Below are 15,917 nucleotides of genomic sequence, written 5' to 3'. Positions count from 1 at the left end.
CATTACATTGATTATAATCCCCTCCACATACCATCAGTTAACAGAGTTTCTCTCTAGCTTTTTTTTTTGGGAAAAACTTTGCTTTTTTGGAATTTACAGTCTCGGCTTTTAGGGAAGGTTTTTACATTTATTTGTGGGTATCCATTATCTTTTAATTCCATTTTTTTCTAAAGTCCCCTTGTATTTGTTGTACTAATAAGACTCATACAGTCCTTTTTTATACTTGTAGATGTTTACATATTAAATTGTTTTCCAGACTGTTTTTAGTGTTCAAAATTCCCCCCGAAAAAATGCCTAAGAGGTTTTTAGTACTTTTTAAATGAACTACAATGAACATAATACTACCATCTATTAAATATTCTTGATTACTCTTTACCCCACACTTAAATTAAATCATGTGAAAAAAAGGATGAAGCAGAACTAGACTTTTTAGCACTATAATTAGGAAACCTTTTGAAGACTGAACATGTTAAGTAATAATAAAATGGCTTGTATTATATGTCTACTAGACAACACGTTTTTGACTAATAAGATAATTTGAATGTGGACTATTATATAATATCAAGAATTAGAATTACATCTATTCTGTTAACTCTAGAGAAGTTAGGCTGTGTATTATCTAAAGTTTACTTTATGATACTTGAATTTTAAACTTTCATTATCACGAACTTATTGAAGTTTAAGCTTCATTACTATGAACTTATCAACATTTTACAATGTACCAGAATCATTAGAGTACCAAAACAATAAAAAACAATATCCAATTCTTCAATTGTATCTGTCAGATCAGAGTCAAATCCTATCACAAGCAAAAACTAGTTTTCAAATAATTTGAAATAATCTAATATGAAATCTGATGGCTTCATCAAGTCATTAACTGTATCTGAAGAGTGTTAAAGTCAATAACATACCATGGGCTGCTCTTCTTTGATCTGCCAGAGTTGCTATATCCTGTAACTGCTTTCTTTGTTCTTCATTAAGACCATGAGTCAGAGCCTGATACCATACCGGATTACGGTTTTGAATAGCTATCATAAAGAAAATAGGAATAACAGGAATGAGAAACCTGACATTTAAATTAAATGATTTTCTATTTCCACTTTATTACATTTACTATGTATATGAGCTCCTTTCTATTCTGTTCTTTTTGCATCATTCCCAGTACTAAACTTGTGATTTTATATTCCCAATAATTGTGTCATGAACCATGCATATTAAGTGCTGTCCAGTTGGTTCCCTAACTCATAATGACCCTGTATAGGGTTTCAGAGGAACAGCAATCCAACGCTTATCCTTAGCACCACATCAAGACTCTAATCGGAAGATAGACAAAACTGTGTTTGGTTTGTGGCAGTTTGCATTCAGGCATAGAGCAATGGTGAATAAATGCAGCTGTGATGCCTCAGGCCCAGCATATGTATCCATCACATTCTGGGCATAGACCAGCTAGCTGCCTTGGTGTGAGGGTTATTTCTGGGCTGGAAAAAATGATTTCTTCCTGCATGGGTGAAAGCAGTTTCCAGAGCAAGGAAGGAATTCAGCCAGGAGAAGGGCTGCTTTAGAAACTCAAGATTAGGTAGAATTGTTAAGTGCCGCTGAGTCAGTTCCGACCCATAGTGACCCTGTATAGGGTTTCCGAGGAGCAGGTGGTGAGCTGGAACCACCGACCTTGCAGTTCAAACAGCTTTGCAATCGGGCGCATTAACCCACTGCGCCACACCAGGACTCCAGGAAGGATGGGAAGGGTCTGCTATTAGGAACCAGTCCTCCACTGTCAACAGGCACCAAGATGAAGACTTTAACTGAAGACTTTAACTCGTGGGATATTAAAAAAAAAAAAAAAAAAAAAAAGGAAGTTGAAGTCATGAACAAGGGAAAAAAAAAATCTGGTATGGCAGTAGGCCAAAAAAGTGTAATATGTGTATATTTTGCATAAGAAAATGGTAATATATATGTAATTTGTTCTAGTCTTTACTGAAATCCAAATAAAGTCCTGTGAAAAAATAGGAAAATAAAACTCCAGTTTATTTATTATTTAAAAATCCAATGATAATAATCTTGATTATAAGACAGTTAAAGCTAATTCTTACTAGAGTCAGAAGAGGTTATAACCAGGTAGACTTAAATCCCCCCTTACTAAAAAAAAAAAATCTTCCTAATATACATATACTTTTCTTTCCATATAATGGCAGTTTTGTGTTGGTGGTGTTTATGTGCCATGGAGTAGGTTCTGGCTCATAGCGACCCTGGCACAGGGTTTCCAAGGCTGTAAAACTCTTTATAGGAGCAGAAAGTCTCATCTTTCTCCCTAAGAACGGCTGGTAGATTCAAACTGCTGACCTTGAGGTTAGCAGCCCAACTTTTAATCAGTATGTTACTAGAATTCCATAGCTTTGCATTACTCACGTTAAAACTTAAATGGTCACACAATTATAATCTAAATCTGAAATGAGAAATGTAGAAAAATTTGCCCAATAAATACAAAGACAATTTGCCACCTTTTACAAAAATATATATTGGATAACTGATATGTGTTCTTAGTTCCATATACACTTGTGTTTGAATGTTCTCTGTTAATAAGTCCCATGAAAAGAATTCTCCATATAGAAATAACAAGAATACACAAATTTCCTATTATTAGTGGCCAAGTCGTTAGGAAAAGAATCTGTCATTTTATTACATGATTTCCTATTCCTACCTATCGTGTTTACTGTACATGGGGTCCTTTTAATTTAAGTATTGACACGTTAAATCTGCAAAAATATAAAGGCATGGACAAGAGTTCTTGGTATCTCTTGCTATCATGTAACACAAACGATATTTTCATGCTCCTTTAACCTTGCATCAAAAATGCTCTCTCATGGCCTTTAGGACACTAAAAGCTTTGGTTACCAGAGAATTTGATATTTTCCTGATGTATAAAAGAATAATAACACTGATAACTCGAGGAGAGGATATTTTGAATAGTGATTTTGATTTCTTAAGCTGAGTATCACATGTTATATCTTATTGTTTGTTGAAACAAGAAATCCAAATAAATGGCAGTAAAAGTCAAACTGGCACCAAGCACATGTTTGCAGCCACAAACTGAAACACATTCTGGAATACTTTCTGAATACACTTGTTATTTGTTGTACAGCAATGCTGTATAGGGTTTCCAAGGAGTAGCTTGTGAGCTTGCAGTTCAAACAACTTTGCAGTCTGACGCATTAGCCCACAGTGCTTGAATATAGTTATATACATAAAAGGCGCTTCAAAATTTAATAGAAGCATGGACTTAAAGATAATGGAATTTGTCCATATATTTTTTTAGCTCAGGATTTTATTATTCTAAAAGTGCCAATTTAGTAATGATACTAGATTGAGATGGCTAACATATCACAGGAAAACAGGTGAAAAGACCACAAGTAGTGTATGTTTGGACAGAATGGGGAAAAAAAATCCCTAACTATACATGTCAGTAAGGAGCTCTGGTAGTGTAGTGGTTACGAATTGGGCTGCGAACCTTAAGGTCAGCAGTTTGAAACTACCAGCTGCTCCGCGGGAGAAAGACGAGGCTTTCTGCTACTGTAAAGATCTGCAGCCTCGGAAACCCTGTACAGGGTCTCTATGGGTCGGAACTGACTCAATGGAACTTAACAACATACATGGCAGTATGTATGGTACAGTTTTGCTAGGTACACTTTCCTGTAATATGTAGTTGTTAAGTGCAGTCGAGTCTATTCCAACTCATAGAGACCCTGTATAGGGTTTCCAAGGAGTGGCTGGTGAGTTTGAACCACCAACCTTGTGGTTCAAACTAACCATGTGGCCCAGTGCTTTATCCCACAGCACCACACAAGAATCCCAAATTTACAAATTTCATAAAAATAAAGGTATAGGAATGGGAGAAAATAGACATAAACTCTACAGCAACTCTAGGAATAATTTTACCAAATAAAGCTATATTCTAATTTGGGTTTGATATCCCTTCTTTTTAAGGGTTAGACATAAAGAAGAAGAGATTTATTCAGTAATATAGATTCAAATGAGCTACTTGAATTACATAAACCAAATTGACTTACTTTGAAATATAGCTTTAAATATCTGATACTCATCAACAGGGTTATCTTCATCATCAATGATTGTGGAATAGCCTTCTAGAGCAGTCTCCTCAGCATCATCTTCTTCCCAATCTTCATCATCTCCATCTTCACCAGCTTGCTTAGCCAGAATCTCCAAATATTCTTGTCCATCTTCATCAATATCATCTTCATCACTTCCTAGTTCCTCTGCCAAGTCATAGAATTTACTGTTTGTTACTTAACAAAATATTACAAATCACAATGAAATAAATTCAATGAAGAGTGTCAAGAATTGATGTTTAAATACTTATTCAACTACCTTTTAAATTCTCATGGAAATACATGAAACTCAACTATGATTTATAGTTTGATAAGGAATAAGCGATTCAGTCATAGGCATGCTCTGAGCCTTAAAAACGTATGTCAAATCCACGCAGCAATGGTTTAAATTACATGCATGTTGTGAGATTTAAAAAAAAAGAAAGCTATCAGTAAATGATATAAGACAAAAATGGTAATAGCAATCCTATTTTGGAAATATTACATTTCACTAACCAACTTTTAATTTTGCCAATTTATAGTCTTATACACTATTAGTACTAATAAATGTCCTACAATAAATCCAGGAACATTATAAATAACACTGAGTACCATGTACTCCATATCATCAGTGAAAACAAGGCCAGGGACAGATGTGGAACAGACCATCAATTACTCATATGCAAACTCAAAATGAAGCTGAAGAAAATGAAAACAAGTCCATGAGAGCCAACATATGACCTTGAATATATCCCACCTGAATTTAGAGATCATCTGAAGAACATTTCATACATTAAACACTAAAGACCCAGAAGAGTTGTGGGATTACATCAAGAACATCCATCATACATGAAGAAAGAAAAAGTCATTAAGACAAGAAAGAAGGAAAAGGTCAAAATGGATGTCAGAAGAGACACTGAAACTTGTTCTCCAGTGTAGAGATGCTAAAGCGAATGGAAGAAATGAGGTCCCATAGATGATAAAGACCAGCTCAAGATGATAAAGCCAAATATTACAACAAAATGTGCAACGATCTGGAATCAGAAAACCAAAAAGGAAGAACACGTTCAGCATTTCTCAAGCTGGGGGAACTGAAGAAAAAATTCAAGCCTTGACTTTCGTTATTGAAAGATTCTCTGGGCAAATTATTGAATAAAGTATCAAGAGAAGACAGAAGGAATAGTCACTGTACCAAAAGGAAATGGTTAATATTCAACCATTTCAAGAGGTACCATATGATCAAGAGCCATTGATCCTGAAAGAGAAGTCCAAGGTGCATTGAAGGAATTGGCAAAGAACAAGGCACCAGGAATTGATGGAATAATAATTTAAATCTTTCACGAAAGTGAGGTGACACAGGAGGCACTCACTCATCTCTGCCAAGAAATTTGGAAGACAACTATCTGGCCGACTGACTGGAAGAGATCCGTATCTGTGCACATTCCAAAGAGAGGTGACCCAACGGAATGCGGAAATCATCGGATAATCTCTTTGAGATCTCATGCGAGTAAAGTTTTACTAAAGATAATACAGAAACAGCTGCAAGCAAATATTAAAAGAAAACTTCCAGAGGTTCAAGCCGAATTGAGAAGAGGCTGTGGAACGAGGGATATCATTGCTGATGTCTGATGGATCTTGGCTGAAAACAGAGAATATCAGAAAGATGTTTACCTGTGCTTTATTGATTATGCAAAGGCTTTCGATTGTGTGAATCATGACAAGCTATGGGCAACATTGCGAAGTATGAGTATTCTGGAACACTTAATTGTGTTCATGAGGAATCTGTACGTGGAACAAGAGGCAGTTGTATGAACAAAACATGGGAATGCTGAATGGTTTAAAATTAAAAAAGATGTACGACAAGGTTGTGTACTTTCACTATACCTATTCAACCTGTATGCTGAGCAAATAATCTGAGAAGCTGGGTTATATGTAGAAAAATGTGACATCAGGATTGGAGGAAGACTCATTAACGATATGCAGATGATACAACCTTGCTTGCTGATAGTTGTTGTTGTTATTGTTAAGTGCCGTCGAGTCGGATCCGACCCATAGTGACCTTCTACAGGGTTTCCGAGGCTGTAAATCTTTACGGGAGCAGAATGCCTCATCTTTCTCCCGCGGAGCGGCTGGTAGTTTCGAACTGCTGGCCTTAAGGTGCTGATAGTTAAGAGGACTTAAAACATTTACTGATGAAGATCAAAGAGCACAGCCTTCGATATGGATTACATCTCAATGTCAAGAAAACAAAAATCCTCACCACTGGACCAACAAACAGCATTCTTATCAATGGAGAAAAGATTGAAGTTATCAAGGACTTCATTCTCGGATCAACTATCAACAGTCACGGAAGCAGCAGTCAAGAAATCATAGGACATATTGCATTAGGCAAATCTGTCAGCTGGAGGACTAAGGAGTGCCTGACCCAAGCCATGCTATTTTCAATAACCTCATATGCATGTGAAAGCTGGACAGTGAATAAGGAAGACCGTAGAAGAATTGATGCTTTTGAGTTATGGTGCTGGAGGAAAATACTGGAAGTGCATGGGCTGCCAAAAGAACCAATAGATCCGTTTTGGAAGAAGTGCAGGCAGAATGTGCCTTGGAGGCCAAGATGGCCAAACTTCGTCTCTCATACTTTGGACATATTGTCTGGAAGGACCAGTTGCTAGAGAAAGATATGATGTTTGGTAAGGTGGTGTGTCAGAGAAAAAGACCCCCAATGAGATGGATTGGCTAAGTGGCAGCATCGATGGACTCAAGAGTGGCAACAGTAGTGAGGTTAGCCCAGGATCGGGCAGTATTTTCTCTGATGTCCATAAGGTGGTTATGAGTCGGTACCAACTCGATGGCACCTAACAAGAGCAACAACAACCATGTACTAACACTCTGTCAAGGACTCTCTCATCACAACCTATTATTGATATACTACTACTATACTCATATAAATTATACTCATAAACTAATCTGGCTATGAAAGGTTATAAAACTAGGTAAGTACAGTGCTATTTCAAACAAAGTTGAGTTTAGGTTTTCTCTATTCCAAGCCCCTTACCTGTTTCATCATCATCTTCTGCTTCATCATCATCATCACTGTCATTCTCGTGTTCTGCATGGCAAGCATATGCTCTTTTTAATCCATTAAATAAAAGGATAAAAGCTGGCAAAATCTGTCCAGAAACCTGATTTAAAACTTGTGGTATCTGTTCCATATCAATAAGAGCACACAGGCCCAGGACACACATCTTTCTGTCATGAAGTCTACAAACAAATTGAAAAATAGATGGTTTCTTCTTTCTCATTGCTTTTTAAATAAGCAGTTTCTCAAAAAAAAAAAAAAAAACAAAAAAAAAACCCCGTAATAAACAAAGGTCCAGTGCATGTCACTTACCCCAAGAAACAGTCAACATCATTAAGCCACTGTGTAATAAAATGATTTGTAACTGGTTCAACATTATTAGGAAAGCGAAGATTTTCTAAAGTATTGAGCAGTAGGTGAGGATTATAATACAAAGCTGCAATAGCAACTTGCAGGCACATGGTTCGAAGTTCACTTGTCTTAACTTCTCTGGTCAGTCGTTCTAAAGCAGCTTCCACGAATAAGGGAATGCACTATAAACAAAAGTAGTAAAATAAACCAAAATTGTAATTAACAGTATTCCTACTAACAAAGTAGCTCACAGCAATTATGTTGATTCAGACTCATGGTGCACCAAGTGTTTCAGAGTTTAATCGTTCTATAGAGCTTCCTTATGGAGGTAAGATGTAATCTTACAGAGTAGATTGCCAGACCTTTTTCTCATCTAATGCCAATGGGTGGATTCAAACCGCCAATCTTTAGGTTAGTAGTTGAGAATAAAGTGTGTGTGCCACTTACCCTTACCAATATTAACTTACAGTAGCCTCCCTTGCCCCTTAGCTGACTTAGTAGTTTTGATTGATAGTCTTGTTAAGGTTTCAGAGGAAGTGTTCATTGAAAGCTCTTCATCACAATAAGGATCATAAAAACACAATATTCTTACTTAAAGTGACCATGGCAATTTAATTACTAATGGTATCTTATTGCAAAATGATGATAAACAACTCTCTCAAAACATACCAAAACTGCAACACTTAAGTAATAGTTTATACACCAAAATGGACATACAGTATATCTGTAAATCTTTATGGCAGAAGACAATCTTATCTTTCTTCCAGGGAGTGGCTAGTGAGTTTGAACTGCCAACTTTGTGGTTAGCAGTTCATTGTTCATCCTACAATGCCATCAAAACTAATACTGAAGAGGAGATAAGAACAGCTGAGAACTCTATACTCATGGAAAGGGAAAGGCTGTGTGCTGGCGGGCAGGAGGCTGGCTTGCAAAATGCGCTCATTGTTTAAACGACTATATACTCCGGTGTGTTTTTGTGTACATAAAAAACAAAAACAAAACAAAAAACAGAAGGAATAGAAGCAAATATTACTGTTGAATGATGATGCACAGAGGGGATTTTAGTCATTGCAATGAAACAAATACAATAGGATGAGTGTAAATCCAATGTTCTCCCATGCAAACTATCAATGAATTCACAATAAAAGCTTTAAAACCCCTAAAAGTGAAACTACAGCAAAAGAAGTGGGAATCCCTCTCTGAATCTTCATGAGTAATGCTTTGTGTTACTGACCTGATCAATGCCACGCCCTTTGCACTGTAGAATGATGACCTCTAGTAATTTTGCTGCATGACACTCTGCATCTTCACCTGCAACTCCTGTAAGAACCTGATGAAAACAAACATGCAACTGCAATGAGGTTTCACAAAATATTATAAATCTTCCTTGCCTGTGTACAGACTCTGAATCCTTAACATATCCTAATTGATATGAAAGCCAAACTATTCACTATACAGACTATAGGTTAAAGTGCCTGTGAGGATTTGCAGCTGTTAACCTATACATGTCATAATCATGTATAATGGCAGCTTGATACACATAATCAAAGCACCTACTTTGTATTGTTCCATTCTTGTCCACAGCACGTTGACAACAGCTAACCTTTCTCAGAGGTAACTGGCTTTTATGTATAAAACTACAGAAACCTAAAAACTGGATTGCTAGTAAACTTTCTGTATATGTGTCCCATTAAAAATAAAACAATCTATTTGGAGGAGAATGGAATACAAAATTACAGGTGTTAATTCAGACGCCTGAAACCACCCTTGGATTTTGTTATTATTTTTGGATGTGTATATATTCTCCATAAACCTGAAGTTGTAAACATTTTTCATTATAGATCATCTCTGACCATTCCTGATCCTTTCCAGTCTCTAAATCAAGTTCTTGTTTGCTTCATTTGATTCCAAAGAACTAGCCTAAGGAAAGCGCCACATTCTAAAAATAAAAAAATGTATTTATAATTACAACAAGTCAGAAAAATGACAAATACTTGTCAAAACAATTAATGCAGTATCTAGCAACCTAATTTTTTAGCTCACAACTGTTCAAGCCCTCAATTCTGTAAAACCCATGTTTGCCACAATGTGGTATCTTTTCAATTTCATACTTAAGTCTCATGAAATGTTATATTATCTAAAAATGACCCACCTTTTTGCACATACTGTATATCATTTCAAGATACTTCGTATCAGACAAAAGTGTATCTGTATCAACTGTTACATAATTGTGAAGCAGAGGCATCATATCTGTATTAGTAAAAGATATCAGTTATAAATCTGTATTAATATAAACGCTTTATCTTTGTGTCTAAAAAGTTTCCAAAGGAAAGGCAGCAAATCTATGATCATTTTATCCCTAACATTTACTTTTATGTATTATTCATTTAAAAAGGAGCTTTCAAAAGTTCTTGGAAAAATGAAAAAAAAAAAAAAAAAGATATTCCATGATCTTTTAAAAGCCCCCTCCTGTAAGTAAATGAAGAAATGAAAATATTAAAAGAAGTCCTTAGTATTTAATAATTAAGCATAAAGATTATACAAAAGAACAGAGAAATGTATCAGAAAGTGAAAAACCAAAAACCAAGGTGCAGATATAATGGAAATTTATGTGAAAAGTCTTCCTTGAGCATTGATTTCTACAGATCAATAAATGTTAAATAATGAAGGGGCTGGAACATTCAAATGTATTTTTTCAAATATTACATTACTAAGAAATATTTCTTAGTGGCTTATGTCATTATCACACTGTATAATAAGCACTGGATTGCTAACTAATGCTGGCAGTATAAATACACCAACTGCCCCTAGGAAAATTTATCCAGGTTCATTATGAATTGGGATGGACTAGACAGCACATAACAAGAAGAAATCAAAATGGAGAGGGGTGGGTCAAGAAGGATCAACAGTATTTCCACAATTTCCCTTACCTGTAAAGTAATCAAAGCCATCTTGCTGAAAGACCTCAAATACAAGGGGTAAAAGCTGCCACATCTGTGGAGATACTTGCTGACATGTCAAACTGTGTGCTAAAGAGAAGATCTCCTCATAGAATTCTAAAAGAGAACATTAAGTCATTAAGACAATACTGCTCATGTAAATTAACAGAAAATTCTCAGCATAATCAGAGATAAATACCTAAAACATGCTGTTGTAAAACAGTACCAATGACCTGTAGGCAGATACCCTCAAGCTGTTGGGTTATCTAAAAAAGAAAAACATAATCTCAAGAAATTGAAGCATACAGAATATCTTACTAAAATAATGATACTGTGAGTCCTTGCATTTAAACATAAAGTCATTATTAAGAAATTTAAACTTTTTTGATACTTGCATACTACCATATTATGAACCAAAGAAAATATGATTATAATTAAATAAACATAAGGAATTACCAGTTTAGTTACCTAAAAAGGGAAGAAAAATTCTGGAAAAGGTATAAACAATTAAAGACAGCCTATAGATCTTACATGTGTAAATATAATAGAAAAGTAGAAAAGTCACTTTAAGTTGCTTCGAGTCATAAAAGATCCATTTTTCAAACTATGTTAGTGATTAATAAAATAAGCCCCAAGTCATTCAAGATTAAAAGGGAATATGAAACCTTTAATTTTTAGTATGGCCCTCAATTGGACCCCCAAATCCTGAAGTGCTTTTTTTAAAAAAGCAAATAAATTATTAATTGAAATCCTCTACAGGGTGGCTATGATTTGATAGCAACAATCAGATATAGAAGCAGGACATCTATTTCAAATATATAACAATACATTTGTAACTCTTCTATTAAAAAAAAAAGTAGTGACAGGATTCCTCATGGTTTTTACCCATTTCCTCCAATGATGATCCAGATTCTAATACTGTTTTGTTAAAAATCTTATGTTGTAGGTAATCTGAAAATATGTGCACTATATGATTTATGGGTAAGATACATAGTTAACATTAAAACATTTCTATTGGTTACTTAGAAGGGAATAAAGGTCTCTTAACTGCATCTATTTACAACTTTCTTTTTAGAAATAAATCTAAAAGCAAATGTTTTTATTGCTTTTCAGTGCTGTTGAGTCAGTTCCGACCCGTAGTGACGCTGTTTAGAGTTTCCAAGGTGTGGCTGGTGAGCTTTAACCACCGACCTTGCGGTTCACGCTGACTTTTCAGTCTAGCACACCAGGACTTCAAAAGCAAGTATTACAAGATGTTAAAATGTAGTAAATTTACGTGGTAGTTAAGAGACAATGTTCATGGCTTTCTCTGTTCTTTTTATATTTTTATGTTTAAAATAATCTGTTTTTGAAAAACGCATGATTACATTTCTTACCTTTCCAAGAAAAAAAACAATCTAGGACTTGAGAAGGACCTAAGAGGGACCCGAAACTCTGAGCCCCAAAATTGAGATGATAAAAATACTTGTTTACTATTCTTTCTACTAATGCTCCAGAAACTAATGTTTACATGATACTTATTTCATCTTAACAAAATAGTATTTAAAAATGGCAAAATCAAGGTGCTTAAGAGTATTAGTTATATAACTCAGAGCACTCGAAAAAGACATGAATGGTTGGATCATTTTCTTACCTCTTTATGATCTTCAACTACACTAAGAAGTGTGTCGATTGTATTCAGAATTCCCATTGCAGTAACTGCTTTGTCATCACTTCCTTCTTCATCTGGCCCAGTTTGGATTACTTGATTAAATGTCATTGCCTGGGTTCAAGAGAATATGGCTTATGTTTGACATTCAAACAGATTTTGATTTTGGTCTAAACCTTTCATTTTAAGCAAGTTCTCATTGGCAAGCACAACAAGTCAATTTCTCCAAATTGTTATTAGATGTCACTGAGTTGGCATGACTTATAATAATAATGTACAACAGAATATAACAAGGCCTAGTCCTGTACACTGTTACTAGTTTAAGTCCACTGTATCAATTAATCTCATTGTTGAAGCTACTGTATCAATTAATCTCATTGAAGGCCTTCTTTCTCGCATATGCTGTATCTCATCAAGCATGATGTCTTTCTCCAGGGATTGGTCTCTCCTGATAAAATAACAAAGAACATGAGACAAAGTCTCACCAACTTCACTTCCAAGGAGCATTCTGGCTATACATTTGGCATGACAGATTTCACTGTTCTCCATAATTTCAAATGCATTCTTCTGCTGTCTTAGGTTATTCAATGTCCAGCTTTCATATTACACATGAGGTGATTAAAAATACAATGGCGGGGGTCAGGCACACCTTAGCTAACACTTAATAAAAGGGTCTTTGTGGAGCGATGGAGTAGCTGGAGACTTTAGATCCAGAGAGGGAGAGCGACTGTGTGCTGAAGACCTGGGGGTTATGGGGGAAGGATTGCAATGGAGGGGATTCTAACCATGGCAATGAGACTATATACGATAGAATGAATGTAAGACTGATGTTCTCCCATCTAAACTATCACATAACTCACAATAAAACATTAAAAAAAAAAAAAAAAAAAAGGGAGGGGTCTTTTGCAGCATATTTGCCCAATTAAATAAATAATTTGATTTCTTGACTGCTGTTTCCATAAGCATTGATTGTGGATACAAGTAAAAGAAAATCCTTGACAACTTCCATCTTTTTTCCCACTAATCATGATGCTGCTTAGTTCAGTTGTGAGGATTTTTGTTACCGTATTTTGAAGTGTAATCTATACTAACGGATATATATAGTCTTTGACCTTCATCACTAAGTGCTTCAATTTCTCTCTACGTTCAGGAAGCTTATTTGTTTCATCTGTACATTGTGGGTTACAGGAGTCCTCCTCTAATCCTAGTTTTGATTTCTTCATATTGTCCAGCAGCTGGGATTATATGCTCATCATACAGACTGAATACGTATGGTAAAAGGATACAACCCAGAAGCAAACCTTTCCTGGTTTTAAATCACACAGTATCCCTTGTGTTCAAATGACTTCGTCTTGATCCAGATACAGTTTCCACATGAGCACAATTAAGTGTTCTGAGATTACCATTTCACAATGAGATCCATCATTGGTTATACAATTGAATGCCTTAACATATGTAAACATATTTCTGGTATTCTCTGCTTTTAGACAACACCCATCTTTTGAGGATGGCTTCAATTTCTGGCAGTCCACTATTGATGCACTACTGCAACTATTTAAAAATTATTCTTAGCAAAATTTTATTTGTGTGGGTTATCTTTAACTATATTCAGAATTGCCACAGAATCACGTTCTTCAGTTGGCCCAGTTTGGATTACTTGATTTAAACGTCAAGAAAATATAGCTTATGTCATCTTTCTTAGCAAAGATAAGTATTACATTCTAATGTCATGCTTGCTCTGAAATATCTCAAAGGATATTTGTCAATTCCTGCAACCTTGTTTTTCACCAATGCCATCAATGCAGCTTGGGTTCCTTCCTTCAATATCATTGGTTCTTGATCATATGCTACCTCAAGTGGTTGAACATTGACCAGTTCTCCTTAGTACAAGGATTCCTTCTAATGTCTTTTAATGCTTTCTGCATGGTTTAATATTTTGCCGATGGAATCCTTCAATATATAACTGGATGCTTGATTTTTTTTTCTTCAGTTCTTTCAACTTGAGAAATACAGGATGTGTTTCTTTCCTTGAGGTTTTCTAACTTGCCACCTCACAAGTTGTCCAGTCTCTGGTCATTAGTGTTTAATGCATCAAATCTATTCTTGAGAATGTCTTTAAATTCTGGTAGGATACATTCAAGGTGGAATCATGGTATGGCACTGGGTAAGCACTGGATTGCCAGGTTGGTTTGGCAGTTCAAACTCACCAGCCTCTCCTAGGAAACCCTGTACAGGGTTGCTATATGAGTCAAACCAACTCAATGGCACTTATACAAAGTTTTACTTTAGCTCCTGTGGACTTGTTTTTATTTTCTTCAACTTCAGCTTGCATATGAGAAATTGATAATTTGTTCTACAGAGAGCCCTGGCCTTACTCTGATGATACTGGTAATATTGAGACTCAATATTGAGTCTTTGAATATATGCAATCTACTTGATTACAATTACAATTCTATTACTGAGTATTCCATCCAGTGAGATCCATGTACATAGTCACCATTTATACATATGTTGTTAACAAAAGCTACTTCCCAATAATTATGTATTTCCAGTTCTACAAACTGTAATAATTAAGAGTTTAGTTCTCAAGCTATGCCACTTACCAAGTAAACTTATACAAGTTATTTGTCCTGTTTCTTGACATGTCATTTGGAGGATTCTGACTTTAGATGATGTTGTTTGATGTTGTTGTTGTTAAGTGCCATCGAGTTGGTTTCAATTTACAATGACATTTTATAGAGTTTCTAAGGAGTGTCTGGTGGATTTGAAGCACCAACCATGTGATTCACAGTCCAGTGCTATCCTACAGCACTACACCAGGTGTTAATGATGTAGGTCATAGAAATTCCTTAATAGTCTGTTATAGCTACCATCTGACAATGTCTAAATATGTATATATTTACTCATCAAGGGGTCAATTTGTCATTTATAAAACCTAACTGATCTTTTTTAAAACAAACCTCTGAGGATTCACTCTTAATTAGCTTAATGTGTTAGAAATGCAATATATACTTAATGGATGCTATTTTATTTATTCAAATGCCCTTAAACTCCAAAACAAACCCACTGCAGATGAGTTGATTCCAACTCATTGTAACCCTAGAAGACAAAGTTCCATAGGATTTCTGAGGCTGTAAATCTTTTGGAAGCAGGCTGTCTGATTTTTTGTTCAGAGCACTAGGTGGGTTTGAACCACCAAGCTTTGGGTTAGCAGTTCAATGCTCAATCTATTGTGCCACCAAGGCACCTTTCAAATGTCCTTATCCATTTCAAAACCAACTGTTAAGTACATACTTTTCCATGTAATTATTCTTTTTATAACAGCAGCAAATAGCAAGTTAAGAGTTCCAAACTTTAAATTAGTAATTTACATTCTGAGTCTTAGCAATGTGGATTTATGTAGAGTAATAGTGTTAATACTGTAAAAAGTGAGGAAATTTGTGAGTTATAGTAAACAAAGACAAACTAAAAAAAGACTGTAACTACATTTAAATAAATACATCTATTTATTTATAAACTACATTTTTAAGTTAGTCCAAAGTATTTCAGAAAACGACAAAAACAACCAAATTGCAGTATGCGGTAGTAACTAAGAACATGAACGATAGAGACAGACACCCCAGGTTTGAATCCCAGGCTTACATGCTACTAGCTTGGGTAACTTAAGCTTTTTATGCCTATTTTTTCTCTGTAAAATTGGAATTTTTACTCATTTAGAATTATTGGTTCCATGTTATACACACACTAAAGGATTAATACAATACTCGATACAGTAAACAGCATATTTCCTTTAAGGT

The 15,917-nt window shown here is 35.3% G+C and overlaps 1 protein-coding gene across 1 annotated transcript in view; it reads right to left on the bottom strand.

Annotated features, from left to right (window-relative positions):
• Window positions 1–15,917, bottom strand: part of IPO7 (importin 7) — a 67,416-nt gene that overhangs the window by 3,338 nt on the left and 48,161 nt on the right. The window contains exons 16-24 of the mRNA XM_006872995.1: window positions 12,106–12,234; window positions 10,672–10,738; window positions 10,464–10,589; window positions 9,686–9,783; window positions 8,768–8,863; window positions 7,495–7,715; window positions 7,159–7,364; window positions 4,065–4,271; window positions 912–1,028 (exon numbers count right to left, since the gene is read on the bottom strand). Of these exons, the coding sequence (XP_006873057.1) occupies window positions 912–1,028; window positions 4,065–4,271; window positions 7,159–7,364; window positions 7,495–7,715; window positions 8,768–8,863; window positions 9,686–9,783; window positions 10,464–10,589; window positions 10,672–10,738; window positions 12,106–12,234 (1,267 nt within the window). The remainder of the gene's footprint in view (window positions 1–911; window positions 1,029–4,064; window positions 4,272–7,158; window positions 7,365–7,494; window positions 7,716–8,767; window positions 8,864–9,685; window positions 9,784–10,463; window positions 10,590–10,671; window positions 10,739–12,105; window positions 12,235–15,917) is intronic.

Source organism: Chrysochloris asiatica, unplaced genomic scaffold (assembly GCF_000296735.1).
Source record: "Chrysochloris asiatica unplaced genomic scaffold, ChrAsi1.0 scaffold00219, whole genome shotgun sequence".
Classification (NCBI taxonomy): domain Eukaryota; kingdom Metazoa; phylum Chordata; class Mammalia; order Afrosoricida; family Chrysochloridae; genus Chrysochloris; species Chrysochloris asiatica.
The sequence above is the reverse complement of the archived record's forward strand: the minus strand, read 5'-3'. Positions and strand labels throughout refer to the sequence as shown.